This window comes from Esox lucius, chromosome 17, assembly GCF_011004845.1.
Source record: "Esox lucius isolate fEsoLuc1 chromosome 17, fEsoLuc1.pri, whole genome shotgun sequence".
Classification (NCBI taxonomy): domain Eukaryota; kingdom Metazoa; phylum Chordata; class Actinopteri; order Esociformes; family Esocidae; genus Esox; species Esox lucius.
In genome coordinates this window covers 30,029,340-30,047,235 of record NC_047585.1, presented here as the reverse complement: position 1 = coordinate 30,047,235, position 17,896 = coordinate 30,029,340, and the positions used below count along the sequence as shown (strand labels likewise).

The following is a 17,896-nucleotide window of genomic DNA, read 5'->3' as shown; positions in this document are numbered from 1 at the left end:
CTCGCAAATCGGGGGCCGTTTTCAACAAAAACATTTATTTCCACATACAATTACTGACACTTTTTAGCAAAACATTATTTCCACAATTAGGCAACAGGTCCAGCGCAAAATAACGTATTCACATTGTCGTTAAAACTATCACAATCGACAGTGATCTAGCCTATGTAACACATATTACATGAAAATAATGAAATAGAGACAGTACGGTGCATGACATGTATTAATTGTACCTACTCAAAGCACTCGAGCAACGGCTTCTGCTGGGGTACGGCAACACTACTTGGACAAACCACACGCAGAACTGCAGTACGCCATATCACTAATTTTAGTAATAATGGCAATTTGTTGAGTTCAATTATGATTATGATTACATTTGCTAATAATTATTTTGGACGGCTGCTCGTGGTTGCCTGTCGTAGCATAGTACACTTATATTTTATTAATATTTTTTATATCAATATATTGGGCGGGACATTTTGAGCATATTTGAATATTGGGGGGGTGCATATTGGGAGGATGTATATTATAATTACGGCCTTGTCTTGTTTATATGTGCATAATCAAGAAGTATAATCATTATCATACCTCTGTCAGCCAAGTTTTAAAGACATTGGTCGTGATGACATGGGCGCATACGGCCACATAACGTATACGACCTAGAACACAATTTTCAAAGACCAATTTTCAAAGACTCGGCAGCACCACTTTTAAAAACCGTGGCCAAAAATCCAGGAATGCATATTTAAATGATATTATACTGCAAGGCATCCACTGATGGCTCAAGAGGTGAAAGCTGGGGCTTTTCCACACCATCATGAAGCCGACACAGAACAGCATTGCTCAACCAAAGTTTTCTAAAACCTGAGGCTTGCCTTCCTTACTCATAGCTTTCAAACAATGTACAATAGTGACACCTGCTGGTCAGAAATAAATCACATTTAAAGTTTTTATGGACGTGGTTTCCTGTCATGATCAAAAAGACTTCATGACAGAATGGTGAGACACTTTGGGAATAGGAACATTAGTGCGACTTCCCATTACATCTTACTGACTTTTCCAGCTACATTTTTTGTTAAACTATTAATTATATTGGAAGATGAAAGCAGGACTGTCACAGAAGGAAATGAATAAAATGAATTATATGAACATAAGTGTTGCTTTAACTGAAAACAAGACTCGATCTCGTGCCACTACCTACTACCATTTATAAGTCCCAACACAAGTCAGTGCAACCCCTGCAGTTTAACTTTGAAAGCTTTTGTACCTTTTGCAACAAGCTTTGGACATCTTTAATCACATGCTGTTGTCACAACCACTGGCCCATTGTGCCGAATCAGTAGTGCTTTGAACATTTATCGGTGTGTCTGAGCTCCTGTTTCAACCTTCCAATTACTATAGGACAGCCCACATAGCCCTGAAGAAGCATCACAGCTTAAGTGGATGAACCAGGGAATGTATTGTGGAGCCACAGTGGCTCCTCAGTGCACCCTGACAGGCTGGAGTATCCCTGTAGCATCCTGCTTCAGAAACTGCCGCAGCTGTGATAATCTTCTTGCAGACAGTGCATGTAGCAGGCTTGTCATGCCTAGGAATGACGACAGCCTTGAAGCTGATATGGGGACAGGCTCCTCGAGGCATCGGAATTCCACAAGAGCAGAGATGCCAGCGGATGACAAGCCGGACCCACAAGGTCTACGGCAAACGCCATGTACTTGTAAGTGTTCAGTCTGAGGTGACGAAGGTTGAGACAGGAGAACACCGGTCACAGGCTCTCATTGTGATTGGCTGTCTGACGTATGCAGCACAACGGCATGCAGGTAGACCACAACCAAAAGGAAGACAGCACAAATGGGGGTCATGATCTTCTGTAAACATCTTGGTGCTAAGTTTTGGCCAGAAGCCTAGTGTTTGCAGTGATATAGTCCAGTATGAGTGATGAAGGCCATTACACCCCACACTACACAAGACTAGGCTATATAGCAAGTATACATTTTAAAATGTACCGCATTTACCCAACAATATGTTTACACATTCATCCGACTGCATATGTACATTGAGATTATACAAAATATATCTTTACAAAAGGTATAGTAAAAGTTCTTCATCCTTACACTTACCTACATTTAGCTACTAATGTAGCAAACAAACTTCCACAGCTCTCGATATCTTGCTTAATTCACGATAAGACAAACTTTTAATTTTCTTGTAGTTGTTTAAATTTAAATGTATACAAAACATCAAGGTGCAAGGAAAATACAGAAACAAAGGTTACCTGGAACATCACCCTGACATATTTTCAGTTAATGGCAATTTGTTATGCTTATTTCAAAAGGTGCTTTCTGGACCTCGAGTTAACACTGTCACAAAGCAAAATCAATGGAAGTAATGGAGGCGTGCAAGCATGTTCATCATTTCCCCCCAGTTCTTTTAAGGTTATTTTGAGAATTTTCTCACAAAACCCAACTAGTTCATACATTTTTCATTTTTTGTATTATTAATACCGAAATATACAAATATTGGCATTAGCACATTTCTATATTTTTTAACAAAACCAAGCTAAACTATTTACAATATAAAAGCGTGTGTATAAGAGACAGAAATAATTTAACTGAAGTCTATAAAGGCAGTTTAAAAGATAACTGAACAACAGACGTGTCTCTCTTGATCCATGGACTCCTTTTAGGATCAGACACCCTTCTAAATCAAGTTGTAACAGTGAAGTTCTCCCAAAGCCTTCTCTCAGCCCATCAAGCACGGGCATTAGGGGTCTCCCACCTGGACATGACCCCTTGAGGCAGTCACTTTCTACGGGCAAAGTAAAGCTTGAGAGGCCATTCCCAGGCCCATCTCTGGATCCACAGGTGTCCCAGAACGTGATCTGCATCAGTGGGGTATGGTTGTGATTCTCATACTCTGGCTGGCTATGGGGTAAGACACCATGGGGGTGGTGGCATGGCTTATAGTGATGCCCGGCAGTGGCGGTGCCATGGATACTGCCACAGGCGCCACAGAAACAGTGACAGGGGCCATAGAGACAGGGGGAACCAGGCCCTGGGCAATAGTCTGAGCCAGAGCGGCTGAGAGCGGGGTGATCTCTGGGTTGAGGTGTGGAGGGGGGGCACTGGGCGGGGCTGCATTGGAGGGGGGTACTGTCGGGGCGCCGGTGGGGGCCACCAGGTCCTGCTGTGTGAGGGTGACGGTGCGAGGCTGCAGCCCAGCACTGCTTAGGGTAGTGTGTGTCTGGGCGATGCTGTGATTGTAGGAGCTCACCGCACCCACAGGGGGCGCCATGGTCTGCTCAGATGGGGCAGGGGTGGAAGACAAAGTCATCACTGACACCTTGGTCTGGCTCCGGAACTGAGCATTCTGCTCCAGCAGCACCTCGTTGGTGGCCATGAGGTTAGAGACCTGAAAAACAGATAAACTAAGTGTTAAGCCTGAGTGAGCGACAGAGTTGTACAAAGAGGTGCACATTGTGCTGTTACGTTTTCCTATCTCTTCTACACTGACCTGTTTCTTCAGCTCCTCCACCCGCCTCCTCAGCAAGGTGTTCTCCTCCTCCAGAAAGCGGTAGTCCAGGGGGCGTGGTGGTAGGGCGGCCTGCAACCCCAGCTCATAGTGTCCTCCTCCACTTCCGTCCAGGCGGAGCCCCTCCAGCCGGCGTCTCTTCAGCTGCAGCGTTGTGTGGTCTACAGGGGCCTCCAATGGCCCGGTCTCATACAGGCCACTCTCAAACAGGGGATCGTATACCGAGCAGGGGCCCCTGTCAAAGCGACGTTGTCCTGAAGCCCCCATGGCAAGGCAGCCCCCCATCCCACTCCCCCCTACGCCCCCCACACCTGAGATGCCCGGATCTCTGCACCCCCCCAGGCTGGGGCACCCCATCCCCATCATGTTGCTCCCAACTCCGCCCCCCACCAGTCCAGCCATGCCCCCGCAAGCACCCACCCCAACCCCTCCCACCCCACCACCCGTGTTTACCATCCCACTGGCCCCCGGGCCCATGACACCCCCCACCCCCACCCTGGCCGGCTCGTATTCATAGTCCTTCTTGACGTGGCGGAACTTACACTTGTTGCCCCGCTGGCACTCTCCTTTTAGGAAGTCCCTGCAGATGGGGACCTCCCCTCGGCTGTGGGGGAGGTCCATGGGAGACAGGCCCAGCCCTGCAGCTACCTTCCCTCTGAGCCTGAGGGGCAGCTCCCCTGACTTCTTATAGTAGTCCTCATCCTCCTTGGAGCCATGAACAAAGCGACAGTTGGAGCGGACACACTCCTTGTTCTGGTGGTCGTGGCAGAAAATGAACTCGTTCTTCTGGACCCCGAGGTCTGGCACCTCGTTGAAATCAGGGTGTTTGAAGCGGCACCTTTTGCCCCTCTTGCACACATTCCTCAAGAAGTCTCTGCAGACTCCGTCTGGAGCCGGTCCTGACCCCAGGCCCCCGGGGCCACCTCCCCCACAGTTGTTCCCATTCCCAAGAGCCCCTCCTCCACCCATGCCCCCAGAACCAGAGCCACTTCCTCCACCTATCCCTGATCCACCCCGGCCCTCTCCTGTGCCCCCTCCAAAACCAGCCCCTAGCCCCCCTTCGTCGCCCACACTACCACCCACACCACTGCTGCTACTCCCACCACCACCTGAAAGATAGGCGCTGTCCCGGTCAGGCATTGCGCACGGCCCAGCGCAAGGGGTACACAGCACTCATGTGTGTATGCGAGTGACTTATTCTGAAAGCCTTGTCTGCTCCCTGATAGAGTGTAGTTCTTCTGGTGCTCTTCAGACGAATGCAATTCTTCTACACAGGCATCTAAATGAAAGATACCAAATTGGTTGTGTTATTGAGCTTTATTAAATTGTTGTAGCCAGACATACTTAGCTAGCGTTGTTCATAATTAATAGGCGTCTGACTAAACATATTCACAAGTCAATAAATGCAAAAACACAGAACTGAGGGTTAAGTAGCAATGTGGAACATTCTGGGAAAACGTATACCGGAACACTACAACATACATACAAAGATATCTTTAGCAGCTAGCTATTGTAGCTAGCTTTCTGGCTGTGGAGGTCTAGTTGTTAATCTTCTGGTTAGGTGGGTGGCTAGTAATCTTACCAATGTTAACTAGCTTAACTTATAGGCGATAAAAACTATTCACATACTGTAGCTAGTTAGATAGCGAATCACGGTATATTCTACAGTATACGGTACCGCTGCTGTGACTTACTAGCTAGCTAATTGTCGGCTAGCTAATGATGTCAGCAAGATAATGAGGTTAGCTAGCTAGTTGCAAACTGTGAAATACTGAAAGTACAGAGATTGTGCTACAACGTGTACCGTACATTAGGGGTTTAGTTACACCGCTTAAAAGCAAACTCGTTAGTAACCATGTGGTGTAACATTATCTTAATAGTTCTTTAGGTACGTCGACTCGAACAACGTCAAAGAGCCACCTACTATGTGGATAGACCTAACAACAACTTACCAAAATGCTGCCTTGAGTGTGACCATTTCACGCAAAGGAAACAGTTTGGGCAACTCTCGATCTCTCCAACTTTCAATCCTCTGGGCTTTCTCAAAACATTCAAAAAGTTGGCTGACTCATCTTTTGCTTTGTTTTCTTGTCATTCGTTATTAATAACTTTTGGTTTAGAATTGTATTAAGATCCCATTAGCTTCCCACAAAAGCATAAGCTACTGTTGTTACTTGACTACTATTCTGTGCCAATAGCACTAACGATAACGTCACGTCGTATGATAATGAGGATACCTTCAAAATAAAAGCTCGCAAGTCAACGCTATTACTGTCCATGTAAGGACAGTAAATTGTAAACAACGTTAATTCTATTGTATTTTTTTGCAAATGCAAACAGTTATTGTGTAGGTGTTTCTGTATATTGACATTTGCATAGGCCGCTTGTGACAAATTTTTAATGTATTCATCGTCATAACGAATTATACACATTGCAGTGCAAAGAGATAAGGGCTTTAAATTAGAAACATTTAATCTTCATTAGTGCTGCCAACACAATCTTGCTGACAGCAGAACGGCATGGTTGGTGTCCAAAGACTCAGTGCTGCCACGAGAGAAATATTTCTAACTATAAAAAAGGTGCCCTACAAGTCCTAGTGTAGATATGTTGCCATCTACAGGACGTTTCATAAAACAGACGGTTAGACCTGCAGTCCCGCCTCTTTACCATGTGGAGGCTCTATGTTCTGTAGGGTTCTTGCGGCGCTAAAGATATGGCTATAGATAAGATGACACCAGGACAGACAAAGATGGTTAAGAATCTCAACAGGCAAAAGTGAATTGGAATTTGTCTTGAGATAGTTTATGGAAGTGTTAGATTACTGTTTTAAAAGTTATACCAGTGTGAGATCAATCTGTATTGACAACAGTAAATCTTTGTTTTTCAAATACAAAATACTGGTCTTAATATTAGCATCACTAGACAACCAGCTGATCGTTTGTAGAAATGGTTGACCTGTCCTCCGAACAACTCAACTCCGCCTACTGGGCGTTTTGTTTTCTGAGCGCGGTTACCAATAATTCGCTATGGTAAAGTCTGGATACGCCTATCATTCTACCGCACTCTGTTACCTTGTGTGACCAACGCAATTTAGCTGGTGATTGTATAATTATCCAAGGTTGACACAAACATTTCAGTAAGTAGAGGCTAAAACTTTCTTTGTTCTGGTTCAATGTAGTTTTCATGCCGTGTTATCCAATGAGAATGAACATAAACGTTTAATCTGTAAGGATTTTAGCCATAGGTTCGCATACTCCAGTCCTGGCACTGTGAACAAGTGTGAACAACAAGTGAAGGTGTTTTTTTAACGTGTAAAAATGTCAACAGTGATTATTTTCGAAAATGCTCTCAACTTATGGCCCTTGACTTTCAAAAAAATGTATACATTTACAATGGCAGGTTTCAGATCCATACGATGTTTTCATTGAGCAGAAGGCTTCTAACTGTTAGTTAATTAGCAGGCCGAGTGTATTCTGGCACGCAAAACGTTACCCTATAGCAGGGGTATTCAAATCTGGCCCTTGAAGCCCTTACACTCCATTTTTTTATTGCAACCCTATTTAGGGACTTATACAGACTTAAGACACCAGGTGGGTCCAATTAATGATGAGGTAGAACAGAAAACCAGCAGGCTCTGGCCCATGTAGTGTAAGATTTGAATACCACTGCCCTATAGTATAGGTACAAAACTATATTTTCTATTTGACAAATGAATATTTGGTGGGAATGTACTGCCCCATTTTGTTTAGTTAGCCTTTGTTTGCAAAACGTTTTCCAACTTTAAGAAAACATCATTCTGGCGAGGATATTGACAGTTTACCCAGCATAGGCGAGGAGCAAACATCGAAGCTTACAGAGCAGCCTTTGAAAACATTTCTCTCAATTTCAAATGACCTCTAAGCATGGGTTTTCTGTCAGTGGGGTTTTGTCTCAGCTCTTTGACCGTGAAAGTGACATAAATGAGAACGTGTCGGAGACTGAGGATAATGTTGAGGAGGACCCTGATTCGGAGGCATCCTCCTCTGATAACAATGAGACTTAGTGTTGACCCTCCTGTTGTCTCTCAACCACACGCAGTCACATCACCTTCCTAACATGGAGAGTTTTCATGGTCCCTGTCCCCACTAGAACCACAGAGCAGACTTCGTGCTGCTCATGTCATCAAAATGGTTCCAGGCCCAACCAGATACCCTCTCAGCCATGTCCAAGACATAAAATCAGTATCTGAGCTCTTCTTAACAATATCAGTCGACAAGGATATACTTTGGATGACTAACTTATAGAGGGGAGGTGAGTGTATTAGGGCAGTTGAAAAGACTTGGATGTGACCCACATGCAAGCCTACATTGGGTTGGTCATTTTGGCAGGAGCGTACAAGTCAAGGAGAAGCAACAGCAAGCCTTTGGATTGTCGACACTAGAAAGGCGATATTCCCAGCCACCATGTCTCTAGAGACATTTCATGTCCTCTCCTGTGTCATACGCTTTGGTGACCTAACTCACAGAAATACGGGATATGTGGGACAAGTGGGTCCAGCCTTTCTTTACAATGTCTGGTGATGAATGTCTGGTTGCATTTCATGGGCGCTGTCCCTTCAGCCAATACAACCGGCCAAATAGGGTAGCAAAATATGGGCAGCATGCGACGCACAGTCCAAGCACCTGAAAAAAATCACGGCATGAGGGTGGTACTAGACCTGGCTGAAGGACTGAATGGTCATAACATTACATATGATATTTTTTTCATATTGTGCAGCCTGGGTGAGGTACTGCTGAGAAAGACGGTTACCATGTTGGGGACAATTAGAAAAAACAAGCCGGAGCTTCCCTCTGAGCTTCTTGCAATGCAGACCAGGGAGGGGTTGGGAGGGGTTGATAACCTGGACAAGGTCACCGTCCCCTACAGCTGCTGGTGCGTGACTGCCCGTTGGCCCTTTGTCATTTTTTAAAACAGAAATGGTTCTTCTTTCCAAATGTTATAAATAACAAAAATCTGCATTTTTTTCCATTTTAAAGTGTTATTTTCATATAAAGGGTTAAAGTAACATAAGGTACCTGACATGTAAACTTGGGTAAAAATCATATTCTGTATGTATAAATTGTTGGGGTCAAATTGACCCCAAGGATAAACGATGGATACATTTGAGATTAACAAGAGGGTTAAAAATGCATTCAGTGATATAACAATTGCACCTGTTGTGAAAGTGGTGCTGTTGAGCTAAGGAGTTCCTGCTTGTCCCATGTAATCAAAACCAGGCCCTTCAAATTTGAAATTTCATAGCCAACTCAGATGACTGATTCTACTTGTAGATACACACACAAACAACATTAACCCAAATATATTTTCCATCAACGTTTTAATTTTGAGCTTTGTGTTAGTATTATTCTCCTGACAAGTTCCTTGCCCCAGTACATACCATCATCAATAGGTGAAGAATGTTATTATATTCTATGATTCGTTAACTTGAAGACATATGGATGTGTGGCGCGCTGATGTAGCACTATGTTTGAGGGATGACTGTACAACTTTACATTTCAAAACAGAATTTGGGGGTGCCTTTGGTGGTTCATTGGTGACGCAGATATATCATTTGGCATGTAACAGTAACAAAATATCCTACTAAATGATGTAGTATGATGATGTATTGATCAGTAATACAGTAGCTGTTGTTTATAGTATTTGTGCAGCAGGACACTAGCATTAGTATCAACAGTGAAGAATAACCGGTTAATACTGATTGTACAGTAAAGCAAGACATTTTGCCTATTCCTGTCTCCAGCGGTATTGGCGATGCAACAACTTCCTTCTGATCTGCTGCTGCTGTGCTTCTTCGGGTGTGTTGTCCTCCTGCTGCTATGTGATTCAGAGATCACTAGAGACTTCTATGAGGTGCTGGGCGTTCCTCAGTCATCCACTGACAGGCAGGTCAAGAAGGCCTTCTATAAACTGGCCTTGAAACACCACCCTGACAGGAACAAATGCCCTGATGCAGAAAAGACCTTCAGGGAGATGGCTAATGGTACGGTCTCTTTCCAACGACTGTCTTTCTCCCTCTTTTGATCAGTAAAATATGAATGTACGTACACATGTTAAGATACACGATCATAGAAATGCAACGTGGAAGGTTTTGGTCTCATCAGCGAAGAAATCCCAAATGTTCCATAAAAGGTTATTTTTCGCAAATGGGTGATGTATCAACAAGTCGATTGAACCACTGGATTATTACACAAGTGCTCCTTGTGCTAGGGACAATAAAACGTCACTCTGAAATGTACCAGTCTGTCATACAGCACAATGCCACAGTTGTCTCATGTTTTGAAGGAAAGCCTTTGGTGCAGTGACTGTAGGAATGTCCGTCAGATCTTTTGCCTTTTTTCTTCCATGTCATTTTAGAGAGTCTGGTAGTATGCCCAATCAAAGCCATATTAATGGATGTTGCATTTATTGTTGCACGGTATTCTATATCCTGTTAATTTAAGATAACCCAAATATTATTTGCAAAAGGCATTGCAAACAAATACCCACGTGTAATGAAGCATTACCATAGATAATTGTGGGAATTTTGATTTAGTGCTACTGTGGTAACCGTGATCCTCTCTCCAGCGTACAAGGTTCTCTCAAATCCGGACAAACGGAGGCAATATGACCAGCTCCTCCTCAAGGCCTACCAGACTGATGGGAAATCCGAGGTGGAGTGGGAGTTGCCCAGTGCTGTAAGTGGCCAGGACTTTCAGCTGGAGGATCTGTTTCAGAACGTCAACCTGGATGAAGACCCTTTCCTGGAGGATCTGTTTCAGAACATCCACCTGGATGAAGACCCTTTCCTGGAGGATCTGTTTAAGAACGTCCCCCTGGATGAAGACCCTTTCCTGGAGGATCTGTTTAAGAACGTCCCCCTGGATGAAGACCATTTCCTGGAGGATCTGTTTAAGAACGTCCCCCTGGATGAAGACCATTTCCTGGAGGATCTGCGGGATTCTTGGGGCTTCCAGCTGGCAGGAGAGGATGAAATAGACCTACATGAGGGCCAGAGCTTCTTTGATAGCAGCTTCTTTGACCTCCACGGAGACCCCTTCAAACAGATGGATCTAAGGGCTCCTGACAATCATTTTGGGGAGCAGAAGCAAGAGGAGGATTTGGGGCGGCAGGCGGGCCAGCAGTTCTGCCTGGCGAAAACATTCACAGATGACAGTGCTGAGAAGGACTGTGAGGGCGGATGAAGTGTCTGTTTTTGTGGCCTTATGTTGCATTTGCCATCAGGTAGGTTGCGCAATAAAGTCACAGTGCCAACCGATCCATAAAGTCTGTTGTTGATTTTGTCGAACATTAAGGCACTGCGTGTCCCATAGAATGAAGTGAACATTGGAAACACTATCCCCCTGATTGAGCTGTGCTGCTCTTAGGGGCCATACTCTGTTTCAGTTGTCTCGGAATACAGCAGGTAACTCTATGGTCAGTTCACTTTCCAGTGTGGGTGCGGCCATGTCCCGACGCCAGTTACTCAATAACACATTGTTACACACTCATCGTTTTTTCCCTGTGCTCGCACTTTCTTTGGGTTGTCCGTTTTATTTCCCTTCTCTCTCCCCCCCACAGAAACAGTGTGCACTTCGACCTATAGGAAATCCTGTGTTTATTCAGCAGTTTGAGTGTGTCTTGTATTTGTGCACCGCGGCTGTTAGGAGGCAAGTTATCTCTGGTTTTATATTTTAGTAAAGGCTAACGGGTTTACCTCACTGCGGACATCAGGGGAGCACACAGCCTGCTGGTTTGAAAATGATGGTAAGTGTGATGATCGTGTTGTAGTCTGATAAGATAATGATATCCACTGCACCTGATTGTCATGTGATAAGCTGTGACAGAGAGGCCCCTTAACACAGTAAGTTTTGCTACCTCCTTTTATAAGCCGTGAAGATTATTTAAAAGCAAAAGAAGTCTGCTGATTCTTATGGTAGACATGGTTTAGAATGCAGACGCCTACGTAAATGCGAACAAGTGGTTTTATGAAGTGTGGTAGGATAAGGGACAATTCTGATCAGTGTAACTGTGCCAGACGATAAGCTACTCGGATTTGTCGTGTGAGGACAGTTTTCTGGTGAACTCTTGCTTTTGGTGACAGGAGGAGGATAGAGAGGGTTTACTCCGTGTGAGTGCCCACACGATCCGGGTCACTGAGGCTGTGAGAGATGGGGACTCACTGACTTTTATAGTCATCTCTCAGAAGGTGAGTAGAAGTCAGAGGTGAACATGTTTTACTCTGTTTCAAAGTAGACAGTAGCCAGAGATGGTCACTGGAAGGATTACTAATGGTCACAACCCTGACATAATTGGGTCAAATGGGCCTTTGAGATAATCATGAACACATGTAATTCAGTGATAATATACAGTATTGCACATTGTTGGTATAAAATGTACATTGTTCTGTTTATATTCTCTGTTTTCAAGAACACAGTGAATACGGTCAGGAGGTAACAGGGATGTACACTTATACCAATGTGCTTCATTCCTATTTGACAGTTGTTACATGTTTTATGTCTTCTCTATCTGTATCTATCTATCTATCTATTCATCTATCCCCCTCACACCCTCTGTTTCTCAGTTGTCAGGCAGTGGGGAATACCATGTTGCCAGGACCCATGAAGACTTTGAGTGGCTACAACAGTGTCTGTTCAGTCAGGAGGAGGTTCCTGGTGTGCTTGGTGTCATTGTTAGTATCCCGTTTCATTATAAATACACAACCTGTAACTGACATTAACACTAAAACAAATCCTGAATATATACGTAACCAAGTGCAGTTCGATTCGAGATGTGAATCATTTCATCAGTAATGCAAGGCTCATCAAATGACCCCGTTTCATGTCCTGTCTTCAGTTTCCTCCTTTACCAGCCAAGCCTCATTTGAATGCATCGACCAAGGTTCTGAAACAACTTGGTATGTATTTGTTCTATAAAAGATTACCTCTGTGTTTTACTTTAGACTTCCATAATATAATGTACAAACCCGTTTCCAGAAAAGTTGGGATGCTGTGTAAAATGTAAATAAAACCGGAATGCAATGATGTGGAAATAATTTGAACCCCATATTCAATAGAAAAAAGTACAAAAGACAGCATGTTGAAACGGATACATTTGATTGTTTCTTGAAAAAGATCCCAATACACAATAAGCCCACTTTGAATTTGATGCCAGCAACACGTTTCAAAAAAGGTCAACAAAAGACTGGAAGTTGTGTAATGCTAAAAAACTAAACCTGGTGAAATATCACACACTTAATTAGGTCAATTGGCAGCAGGTGTTGTTACTGAGTATTGTTAAAAGAAGTGACGCAACACTGTGGTAAACATGCCCCTGTCCCAACTTTTTTGAAATGTGTTGCTGGCATTAAATTCAAAATGGGCATGTATTTGGGCATAACATTTCTCAGTTTCAACCTATAAAATCTTGTCTTTGTACTATTTTCAATTAAATATAGGGAGATATGATATGAGAGATTGTTTATTGTTTTTATTTGCACTTTACGCAGCGTCCCAAAATTGGAATCAGTAGGTTGTAACATAACACAACAGATCTTCAGAGTATTTTATTTAGTTTCTAACTCTGCAGTGTTATTTCTTCATTGATTCATCTCTGGTCAGATGTTATATGCATGGCCATAACCGTGTTGTGTAATGGTTGGTAGTGTAATTGCTGTCACTGGTCTGCTGTGTAGGTTTCCTGGTCATGGGGAAGGAATGGTGTACCTACTGTAAGGCACTAGAGATCTATCTCCAGCAGGTGGCAGCAAACACAAGGCTTAACAAGAACAAATGCCTGGAAAACTTTCTCACTAGCTCAGATGTGAGTAGTAATATTACTGAATCTCCTTAGGCTATATAATCCTCAATGTCTTATCCACTTCGCTTTGTACATCCAATTGTCACAATGCTTGTGACTCATTAGGTGAGTTTTAAAGGAGTGTACCTTGGTGAATAAAAAAAAAAAGTCAACTAGGAGTGCAATTGTGTGTCCCTATCCTGAAATGCATTTTATGTTGGTGCTAGATTGTGTTGATGTGCTTCAGTGTTAGTACTGAAACCTCTGGATTCAGTCTGTCATGCAGATTTGTGTTTAATAACCAGCATAAACATCTATACACATTGTTGTCCTCTACACACTTGGGATGGCTGGGACTCACTGACTTTCCAAAAGGAACAGACATTTATTGTTTCTATATAAAACTATCCTGCAGAAACTGATTACTATCTCAACTGTAACAGCGGTCAGAAGACTGTCTGGTTCTAGAGGTACTGGTGGCATTTTCAGTGTTAAGGAAAACTGATTTAGACTATCCCCGCCAAAGAAACCATAAATTGATTACCAAGCACTCACACACCTGATTCAAACTAAAGATTTGATGGTAGGTTGATTATGTCAATCAAGTGTGTATGTGGTAGGGCAACATTTGAATCAGGTATGTGAGTGCTAGGGCCAAAACTAAAACATGCACCCCTTTGGGTCCCTTTGACTAGGATTAAGAAGCACTGCTCTAACGGATCATTCTGCTTCTCTTCTCTGAATTTTCATATTGAAGTGTCTTAATGTACATTGTCTGACTACAACCCGTTAGCGATGTAAAGGACTAAGTTCTGCATGCCTTTTAATCAGTCCCTCTCTGTGTGTACATGTGCTCCAGGCCCCAGGTCAGCAGAGGGTGAGGAAGAGCATCTTTAATCGTCTGAGCCAGGCCGTGGAGGGGCTGAGGAAGGAGGGTCACAAGGTACTGGAGTACAACCAAAACATCCCTGCCTTTTCATCATGTCACCGTACAGGACAAACGAGGACTAACCTGTGCACGTCGACATACTCTAACAAGGCATGCTCGTCCCATGCACGTTGAAATACCTTTTTACAAAGACGCGTGTTGTTCTTAGGTCAATGCTTTTCTGTCTCCAGGATGTGGATGATTTTTTCCAGACTGAGCGTGATAATAACTTCACCCTCACGGGCTGTTCTAAATCAGCCACAGAGGTCAGTGCAACGCTCTTCAGTCTCTTGGCCTGTTGGTCGTTGTTTACGCCCTCTATAACCGCAACCTTTTTTCAGAGATTCCTTGACGTGGTGCTGACAGAACAAAGTAAGACTTCCTCATTTCCTATGACTTTGAGAGTTAGGGCGTGACTGCGTGTCCTTGCTAATTTTAAGTTGTTACATCTGCATTTCTGTTCAACAGACAGGTCCCTTGGGTTGATTTGCTTTTTTCAGATCCACATTGATTGAACAAAATCCCACAGATTATTTTTGTTGTCGTTAACAATAAGTGGAATCTGTTGATCCCACTGGTTTGCTGCCAGTGGGATATTGCTGTAGCTGTTTAGCTGGTTTGTTTTCTCAGAACTGGCAGTGGCCTGTGGACACCTGTCCACTTGTCTGCACCTCTGTGTGGAGCAGAGGGATGACGGCACTGCCCAGGCTTTCTCACAGTGAGAGAACCACACTACACACACCAAAGTGACACTTTATATTTCTCCATTTAGATTAATATAGTACACTGTCTTGCCATGCATATGAGGTTAAAATATGTTCTTTCTTTGCAGGATATGTGTCAAGCTGTCTGAGGTTGTGGATCTAATGAAGGTAAAATGTCACCATTTGGTTGACAATATGACAAGATGACATTTGCAACGAAAGATGGGAGAGACATTTCACTTGATTTACTGTACCTATGCATCATTAATTGTGTGTGCTTGTTACTTGGTTGTCAGAAAAACTTTGAAAATGTTGCTGAGAACAACTTGAGCACTCTGGGGCTGGGCCTGGATCTGGAGACCCGATACCAGGAGGCTAAGAAGGTTAGACATCACCTGTCATTACCATGACCAGGAGATATCCTGCCTCTAAACAGTAACATGACTTATTTTACATCTGAGAACGGTATATAGTACTAACTAGTTTTAAGGTGGGATGGATGGTACTGTGAGTGTCTAAAGCGTGTATAAGGAGATTCCCAGTATATAGGGAATATGTCAGGGTCATAGATTCATTTTATAGAAAGAGATTGTTTGAAACATTGACTGAAAACAAAAAAATTAATTACAGATGTCTACTGGTAATCTTTGCTTGTTTTTATGCTATTAGTAAAGTAAAAATCTTACTTATTGCCCCTTTAAGTCTAAGCAACTAAGTGGTGAACAACCCTGTGAGGGCGGTATTAGTGTTGTCTCTTTGTGGTTTCTATTAGGACATAGAACAATGTTCCGTTGATTCATGATCTCATAATGACAGTTAGAAACTCCTCAAACTACTCCGAAATTGATGAGTCAAAAACATCCCAGACTGTAAGGTTTTTGATTGTATTAATATTAAAGTACTGTCTGTGAATGTGTGCGCGTTTGATTGTAGGAGATGCTGTACAGAAGAACCTGTAAGCTGGTGGAGCTTGAGACAGCAAGCAAGAATGCAGAGAGGGCCAAGCCTATAAGGAAGGCAGCTGTAAGATAAAGCATGTTCCTCATAAGTCCAGAAGGTGTCACTGGTGCTTTTTCTTCTACAGTTAATTCCCTATGGCTTTAGGCTGTAATGTGATCAAAAAGATTAAAAACATCTTGTCTAGTTAAACATGTTTTAATTGTTGCTTGTAAACTGCAATACAGTTAGTGTTAACACTTTACAATGTGCCTGACTCCATGCTAAATAATGGTACTGAAAATCTCTTATGCACTGTGTGAATAACGTTTCGTTTCCGATTCAGATGGATGACTTGAAAATGAAATCGGAGAAGGAATTTGATCAAATATCGGGAGTGGCTAAACAGGAGGTCTGTATATATGGCCCTCTGGATGGCTGCCTTAACCTTTCACCTCCCATTGGTCTCCGCAGCTGTTCTGGTTCTCCATTGTAAAGTTTTGTGTCTGTGTGTTCCAGATAGCACGCTTCCACAGTGTTCATGTGAAGTTGTTGCATCAGGCTTTAATTCTGTGGTGTGAGAAGCAACTTGAAACAGCCAAGGAAACCTCCGCCTCCTACAGCCAGCATCTGCAGGCCTTCAAAGACCTAGGGGAGTGATCGTCCCATGACGGCCACACCCCCTCTGAACAACATAGTCATCAATCTGGATTTGTTTGATCACTTTGTACCTGTCAAACTTTTCGCTCCTAAAAAGCGTCAGTGTAATGAATCAGCAGATTTCTCATTGCAGGAAATGGCAATAGCAAGAATCCAATAGTTTCGTCCCTCACTCTCACTTTCTCCCTGTTTCTCACACACACACACACACACACACACACACACACACACACACACTTTTTCCTCTGTCTAAACCCTGTCCACTCTCAACCACCCCACATTAATGAAGCCCCATTGGAGTTAATGGTCTCTTAGCAGAAAGTTGTTGTGTTCCCTGTCTGACGGGTGTGTGCGCGCTGAGTAAACATTTCTACACCTGCCTCCATGAGACTCTAGCCACAGACTTGTTTGCCAAGTCTCTGGCTGTGTGTGTCTCACTCCAGTGTCATTAATCAGTGCGTTAGACTCCTCCCAAGGACACGACACCAAGGAGACACACACACACACACTCTCTCTGTGGTTGTGTGTGGACTCTGGGATGTTTTTTTCCTGTTTGGTTTAGAAGGTGAATCAATGGATGTTCTCTGCTCCTATACTAGCTGTGACTAGGCACCAAGTATTACTCCAATTTGACCTATAACCCTTTAGGCACGTATTGCAGACCTCAACGGTTTGGATAGATCTGAACAATTTGTGCACAAGGGTGTAGATTGGGAGGCAGGAGAAAAGTCAGTTTGATTCCCAGAAAATAGTGAAAATCCTGAGAACCCTTGATTGACTACAAACAAATGAAAATGATTGACTACAACAAATGAAATGTCTTTATTCACATGCTACATTAACATCAAGGGAAGACAAAATGTTTGATACCAACTAATGCAAATATTAGGAAATAAAACAACAACTGATTGAAAGTATTAACGATGTTGAGAATAACAGTAACTTCGCTTCTATACAGTATGTAGACACTGTTTGGGTATGTAGACACATCTATGCTGCTCCCTGTGTTGACCCCGTTCAGCAACATCTGTGCTGCTCCCTGTGTTGACCCTGTTCAGCAACATCTATGCTGCTCCCTGTGTTGACCCATTTCAGCAACATCTATGCTGCTCCCTGTGTTGACCCCGTTCAGCAACATCTGTGCTGCTCCCTGTGTTGACCCATTTCAGTAACATCTATGCTGCTCCCTGTGTCGACCCCGTTCAGTAACATCTATGCTGCTCCCTGTGTCGACCCCGTTCAGCAACATCTATGCTGCTCCCTGTGTCGACCCCGTTCAGCAACATCTGTGCTGCTCCCTGTGTTGACCCTGTTCAGCAACATCTAT

At 43.5% G+C, this 17,896-nt stretch overlaps 2 protein-coding genes across 3 annotated transcripts; one reads left to right on the top strand and one right to left on the bottom strand.

The window, feature by feature from the left end:
- Window positions 1-602: 602 nt before the first annotated feature.
- Window positions 603-5,731, bottom strand: zc3h10 (zinc finger CCCH-type containing 10). The gene is made up of 3 exons (XM_013138191.4): window positions 5,481-5,731; window positions 3,511-4,807; window positions 603-3,408 (listed from the first exon to the last, which is right to left on the bottom strand). The coding sequence occupies exons 2-3, from the start codon at window positions 4,666-4,668 to the stop codon at window positions 2,884-2,886; spliced, it is 1,683 nt and encodes a 560-aa protein (XP_012993645.2). The 5' UTR covers window positions 4,669-4,807; window positions 5,481-5,731; the 3' UTR covers window positions 603-2,883.
- Window positions 5,732-10,773: 5,042 nt separating this feature from the next.
- On the top strand, window positions 10,774-17,486 carry si:dkey-28n18.9 (sorting nexin-6). Of its 2 annotated transcripts, none has more exons than XM_010881271.5 (15): window positions 10,774-10,788; window positions 11,242-11,310; window positions 11,648-11,752; window positions 12,128-12,235; window positions 12,400-12,460; window positions 13,238-13,365; window positions 14,201-14,284; window positions 14,461-14,535; window positions 14,611-14,641; window positions 14,900-14,987; window positions 15,102-15,141; window positions 15,270-15,356; window positions 15,907-15,996; window positions 16,256-16,321; window positions 16,429-17,486. In XM_010881271.5, the coding sequence occupies exons 2-15, from the start codon at window positions 11,305-11,307 to the stop codon at window positions 16,567-16,569; spliced, it is 1,110 nt and encodes a 369-aa protein (XP_010879573.2). In that variant the 5' UTR covers window positions 10,774-10,788; window positions 11,242-11,304; the 3' UTR covers window positions 16,570-17,486. The 2 variants fall into 2 exon arrangements, with proteins under 2 accessions (XP_010879573.2, XP_010879574.2); XM_010881272.5 differs by lacking the exon at window positions 10,774-10,788 and adding an exon at window positions 10,829-10,969.
- The last annotated feature ends 410 nt before the right edge of the window (window positions 17,487-17,896 follow it).